The sequence below is a fragment of the Oratosquilla oratoria genome, chromosome 26 (genome assembly GCF_046742065.1).
Source record: "Oratosquilla oratoria isolate Oo_2021 chromosome 26, ASM4674206v1, whole genome shotgun sequence".
Lineage (NCBI taxonomy): Eukaryota > Metazoa > Arthropoda > Malacostraca > Stomatopoda > Squillidae > Oratosquilla > Oratosquilla oratoria.
The window spans coordinates 10084163-10091258 of record NC_134802.1 but is presented as its reverse complement, the minus strand read 5'-3'; the positions used below and the strand labels follow the sequence as shown (position 1 = coordinate 10091258).

Below are 7096 nucleotides of genomic sequence, written 5' to 3'. Positions count from 1 at the left end.
CATTTAATCGACATGAAAATGCATCCAAGACAGCCAGGAGCATTTGCGAGGTGTACGGAGAAGTGATGACTGAAAGAACTTCACAAAAATGGTTTAAGAAGTTTCGCAGTGGCAACTTCAATTTGGAAGATGCACCTCGTTCAGGAGGACCATCAGGTTCCGATGAAGACGCCTTAAATCAGCTGATTCATGAAGATCCTCGTTAGTCCACAAGAGAGCTCGAGCAAGCAATAGGATATGATCATGCGACTGTTGCTAGGCATCTACAGAAGATGGGGCAAAGTACAGAAACTTGGTGTATGGGTTCCTCATACCCTTAAAGACAGCCACAGAAATCAGAGAGTATCAATTTCGGCATCGTTGTTGTCCAGACATCAAGTGGCAACGGATCAACATCACTCATTCTGTAGTGTTCTGTAGCCAACACGTGAAATTACCCCTTCAGGTATGCTGATAGGGACTTGTGGAGTGACTTCGTGAGGCATCATCGCTGACAGGGCATCGCCCTACCTGGTGTATGGTGGTGGTGGTGGACTCGTGATCGCCGAGTACGGGATAAACTATAGTCACCCCTTAGAACATGCATTCAATCAATTATATTTAATATAAATAATAATATTCATTATATCAGCTTTATTTATCTTGCAAATAAAATAAAACATATCCCTCTACATCCTGTAAAGAGGATATTTATGTATTGTAAAAATATCTAAAATTATTGTATACTTAACGTAAGGAATCCAGAATTTCGCCAACATTTTCGTACAAAGTATCATCGCCATTTTCAATAAACAGATCAGTCATGGGATTGACTTTAAATATCCTAGCTTCCTCCAACAAGGACAATTGTAGTAACCACTACAATTCCTATCCTGTGTAATAACTGGAGACGAAAAATGGTGCCTGTATGTTAACAAAAAGCAGAAAAAGGCCAGGGTCAGTCCCACCAAGCAGCCAAAACCTCGTGTCAAAGCTGAAATTCATCTGGAGTTGATCATCAGGAATTGCTACCAGAAAACGTGACAATTAATGCAGAGTTGTACTCCCAGCAACTTCTGCGTCTCAAGGCAGCAATTGTGGGAAAAAGACCAAGTCAGCCATCGTAGAGCTGGGATGGGAAACATTACCCCATCCGCCCTATTCTCCAGATTTCGCATCAACTGATTTTGATCTTTTTCGGTCATTGTCAAATCAACTATCGGGTCATTTCTTTGAGAATGATGAAGCCATCTCAACTTTCATTTACAAGATCTTTGCCGAAAAAACAAAATTATTTTACCGAGATGGTATTCGAAAATTGCCGGAACGCTGGAGTAAAGTTATTGAGCAGGGCGGAGAGTATATTGTTGATTAATTTTTTGTATTTTTATTTAATAAACAATAGATATTTGTATTTTCCTTTTTCAGTAAATGTCATGTAAATATTGTAGAGAAATAGAATAGAAAATAGAAATTGTAAAGGGGAAACATATAAAACCGAACGAACTTATGCGACAACCTAATATATACAGTATGTATATATATATATATGTGTGTGTGTGTGTATGTATATATATATGTATATATATATATGTATATATATATATATATACACATTTTAACAACCGCAATGCACTTTAATTCTAAGCCATCAAGGCCGACATGCAGAAATTGAAATACGGTACTGCCAAAGACTCGAACCCAGCATCCTCATGACAAGTGCAGTAGTGACTTACCAACTAGGCTATCAAGAGAGGTATAAGTTGAGCGCAATTTTTCTTATATATTTGTATGCTCGAGTTACATACACATACATGAAATTTTGCGTTCAACCCATCTCCACTATGATAGTACAATTGGAAGTATACAAACGCGGGAAAGTATTTGTACAACACTGAATGGGTCCCAGTGATTAGAGATACATTTTAACAACCGTAATGCATTTTAATTCTAAGCCATCAAGGCCGACATGCAGAAATTGAAATGCGGTACGGCCAAGGTGTTGGAGAACCTATAATTGCCAAGGTGTCGGAGAACCTATAACCCTTTTGGGACCAATTGACTTTTCGGAAAGTAATAATTAACAAGCCGGTGGGGTACGACCGTTTTGCTCAAGAGAGGCATACCGAGCCTCGGAACCCGCAAATGGACTGACTGATAGGTCATGACCTGACAGGCGTTGGGTGAGAAATGAAAAGTATGTAAAGGGAATTCACCTGTCGCTGTGCGGCGACAATAAATGTCCCAACTTCGCCATCTCTTCTTCTGGCATAAAGTATTTTCTCTTCTACCCTTTTCTGTTTCACTTTACTCTCATACTTTCCAATTCGGTTCCCACCCCCACCCCTACTCCTCTCACCGTCTTCAACTTTACTCTCTTCAATTTCACCTTCTTCTTCCGCTTGTATTTCCATTTACACCATCTCCACTTCTCCTTGCACTTCTAAGGTCATTTCAACAACTTCTACCGCCCTTATCTCACTCTCGTTTCCGCTTATACCACTTACAGCTCCACTTCCATTGCTATCAACACTTCTATTTTTACCATTAATTCTGCATCCACTAGTTCCAATTTTATATTTACTTCGATAACCTCCACTTCCTAATTTTACTTTTACTTTCACTTCCGCTTGCTACACCACCACCTCAATAAAACTCCAATAACCCCCCACCACCTCCACCGACATATAAACATAAACACATGAAAATGGAGGGAACTACAAGAGACCGTACAGTCTACACTAGGCATTTCTATGCCCCCTCACCACCTGTCACCCCATCCATAAACCCGTCTAATCTTCTCTTTAAACAACCTGCTATTCCAGAGCCCACTCCACTTCATCTTCCATCTCCACCCCCACAACTAACTTCAGTTTCTTCTCTGTTACTTCAGCTGTCATCCTCACCACCAACGCTAAGACTCTGGAAAGACGCAGAGTGCGGGGTGATCTAATAGAGATGTTCAAGGGTGATGCAAACAAGTTCATCATATTAAAACAACAGGGCAGGACTCGCAGTAATGGATTTAAATTGGACAAATTTAGATTTAAGAAGGAAATAGATAAGAACTGGTTTACTAATAGGGTGGTCAATGAATGGAATAGACTTAGTAACCATGTAGTAAGCGCTGAAACTATCGGTTGTTTTAAGAAACGGTTAGACAACTTTATGGATGGGGATGACAGGTGGTAATGGACTTGAAACTGCCTAGTGTAGGCCTTATAGTCTCTTGCAGCCTCTTTCATTCATATGTTCTTAAGACCTCACCAGTGCCCCCGCCCTTTCCCTCGGAAGAATCTATGAGCGTAGTCTCCTACTCTTTGATATACCATATCTAGCGTCAAATTCATGTGCGTGTGTGTGTACATACATATATTCTAATCGATTTCCATCAACTTGTAATACAATTCAAACATCCACCAACTCTCCCTCTCTTTCTCTCTCTATCTCTCTCTCTCTCTCTCTCTCTCTCTCTCTCTCTCTCTCTCTCTCTCTCTCTCTCTCTCTCTCTCTCTCTCTCTCTCTCTCTCTCTCTCTCTCTCTCTCTCTCTCTCTCGCCCTCTCTCTCTCGCTCTCTCTCTCTCAAAGGATTACAAAGGATTACAAAGGCGGAGCATGCCGAAAGGATACCTTTTGGTCCATATCTAGGTCGGATGCGAAAAAAATCATAATAATAATAAAATAATAAATAAAAACTATAATAATGTAAATAACAAATAAAATACATAAATGCATAGGTATAGTTAAATAATAAATAGATAAATAGTAAATAATAATAAATTGACATATAACTAATAATAAATGAAAATCAGACAAATGATAACAAAACAAAAACAAATAATATCAAATAAATTATAATCATTACAGCATCTTGCTTAGGTGTTTATCTAAATGATTCTTAAAACTTCGAACTGAACTACATTGCACTACCTGTGCAGGAAGTTTATTCCATTCATTAACTACACGGTTGGTAAAGTTGTTTCTACCTACTTCCAAATTGAATCTATTTCCGGACAGTGTGAGACCACTGTTTCTTGTCTGATTCTCATTCAATGTGAAAAATTTGTCACTTTTGATGTTGTCAATTCCTTTTAGAATTAAAGACCTGTATCAAGTTACCTCTGAGTCTACGCTTTTTTAGGGAAAACAGATTCATATGTTTTAGTCGATTTTCGTATGATTTATTTTTGATATTTGGAATCAGTTTTGTGGCTCGCCGTTGTGCTTTTTCCAGTCTGCCAATGTCTTTAATGAGATTCGGTGACCATACGGAAACCGCATATTCCAAATGTGGACGAACTAACGATTTATATAGCTTGTTAATGAGTGATGGATTTTGAAATCAAAAGATCGCGCAATCAGTCCTAGAATCTTATTTGCTTTCTCAGAGGCTGAAATACACTGCTTGGATGATTTGAGGTCGTTACTGATAATTACGCCGAGATCTTTTTTCACTATCCACTTTTGTTAACGAATTTCCAAATAACTTGTAATCGTACCTACTGTTATTTTTACCTATGTGCATTACCTTGCATTTACTTGTGTTAAATTTCATTTGCCACTTTTCAGACCAATGCTGTAATTGATCTAAATCTTCTTGAATATCTAATTGGTTTGAGTGATCATTTGCCACTCCGCACAGTTTTATATCATCAGCAAATTTGGAAACAGTAGATTTTAGTCCATGGTCTATATCAATTATATATACTATGAATGGAAGTGGCCCAAGAACGGAACCCTGAGGAATTCCACTTGTAACATTTTTCCATCTAGAAGTTTTCCCATTTAAAACAACTCTTTGTTTTCGACCATTTAACCAATTACTAGTCCAACCTAATAGGCTACCACTTATTCCGTGTAAAGCTAATTTAGTAAGTAGTCTTTCGTGGGGGACGGTATCAAAAGCTTTTGCAAAGTCTAGATATATTAAATCTATATTGTTTCTTTTGTCATAATTCGAGATAACTGTGTTGTAGAATTCGAGTAAGTTAGTCACGCAAGAACGTTTCCGTCTGAAACCATGCTGGCTATCATTTATCAAACGGTTACTTTCTAAATTATGTTCGATAGCATCTCTGATGATAGTTTCCATTATTTTTCCTACGATTGAAGTCAAACTTATAGGCCTATAATTATTTGGTTTCTTTTTGTCACCTTTTTTGAATATGGGAGTAACGTTAGCTAGCTTCCATTCTCTTGGGACATCTCCGGATATGATGGATTTCTTGAAAATAATTTCTAATGGAACAACAATCTCATTTTTCATTTCCTTTAAGATTCTTGGATGCCAACCGTCAGGCCCTGGTGTTTTATTAACTTTGAGTTTATCTATACACCGTTAATTTTTTCTTTTGTTATATTTACCGTAGTGAGTAAGTTTACCCTAGACTTTTCACAGGTTTCAGTTTGGAATTCACTTTGAGGTGTTTCGTTTACGAATACCGAGCTAAAATAATTGTTTAAGATATTACACATTCCTTCATTTGAATATTCAAGTTGATCGTCAGCAGATAACAGTGGACCAATGTGATTCCTAACAACCTTTTTATCTCTAATGTAACTATAGAATTCTTTGGGATTCTCTTTGGATTTATCAGCGATCTCTCTCTCTCTCTCTCTCTCTCTCTCTCTCTCTCTCTCTCTCTCTCTCTCTCTCTCTCTCTCATAAGAGCATAAGAATGAAGGAGACTGCAAGAGACTATAAGGCCTACACTAGGCAGCTCCGTATCCATCACCACCCGTCATCCCCATCCATAAAGTTGTCTAATCGTTTTTAAAACAACTGATAGTTTCAGCGCTTACGTCAAACACCCTATTAGTAAACCAATTCTTGCCCATTTCCTTCTTAAATCAAAATTTGTCCAGTTTAAATACACTTGAATACCTCTATTAGATCACCCCGCACTCTGCGTCTTTCCAGGGAAGGTAAGTTCAGGTGACTTAGCCTATCTTCGTAAGGCAAATTTCTGAGTCCATGTATCATTTTGGTCATTCTTCTCTGTTCTGATTCTGGTGAATTGATGTCCGTTCTGTAAGACGGAGACCAAAACTGTACCGGCGGAGCAACATGCACCCCCCCCCCACACTTTTCCTCCTCTTCCTTTTCCTCGTCCCTTGCCACATGTGTTGACGTGAAATATTTGACTCAGCCAGTTACTCACATATTAGGAATGCTTTCCTCTTGGCATGTGTCGTTTAGGCGGTCTCAGGCATTCCTGAAGTGAGAGAAGGGAAGTCATCTTCCTTTCTTCTACCATTTCCTGTGTACACCCCCAAAGGTTGTGTCTACGGTAGATGAGACAATTCCATCAAACAGTATCACCACTTCTTCTCTTTTCCCCTCCTTTGTTTATTTGTTTATTTGTTTTACTACGATATTGCCCCCCATTGGATAGTTACGCTGGTTATCTGTGACAAAATGAATACATATATAGAATTATTCCGTTTTCTCTCGCTAAGTCTTCCCTCTGGAATATTTGAGGGAGCAAGAATGTAAACAAGGCAACGCGAGGATCCAATCGTCGCCCACGCAACGTAGCTCTCCCGAAATAAGAATCTATTTACATCGCCAGAAACCCTTCGGCCTCTGCTTTCCTCCATCTACTTAATATTCTCCCTCGCCTCCACCCAGAAGTACTGACACTCGGTCCCGGACGAAGCTCTCTCTCTCTCTCTCTCTCTCTCTCTTTCTTTCTTTCTCTCTCCCCCCCCCCCCTCTCTCTCTCTCTCTCTCTCTCTCTCTCTCTCTCTCTCTCTCTCTCTCCCTCTCCCTCTCTCTCTCTCTCTCTCTCTCTCTCTCTCTCTCTCTCTCTCTCTCTCTCTCTCTCTCTCTCAATATATATATATATATATATATATATATATATATATATACATATATATATATATATATATACAATATATATGTATTCATATTTACACACACACACACACACACACACACACACACACACACACACACACACATATATATATATATATATATATATATATATATATATATATCATTTGGATGATGGAGAACATAAACACAGGGGAAGGCTCGGAACCCTAAACACTAACGTTTCGTTCGCGTAGAACTTCTTCAGAGAGTGTATGTAGAACTGCAATTGAAGTT

At 38.7% G+C, this 7096-nt stretch overlaps 1 protein-coding gene across 1 annotated transcript in view; it reads right to left on the bottom strand.

The window, feature by feature from the left end:
* Positions 1 to 255: 255 nt before the first annotated feature.
* The window catches only part of LOC143039254 (uncharacterized), an 18763-nt gene continuing 11922 nt past the window's right edge, over positions 256 to 7096 (bottom strand). The window contains exon 2 of the mRNA XM_076209126.1: positions 256 to 315. Within this exon, the coding sequence (XP_076065241.1) occupies positions 256 to 315 (60 nt within the window). The remainder of the gene's footprint in view (positions 316 to 7096) is intronic.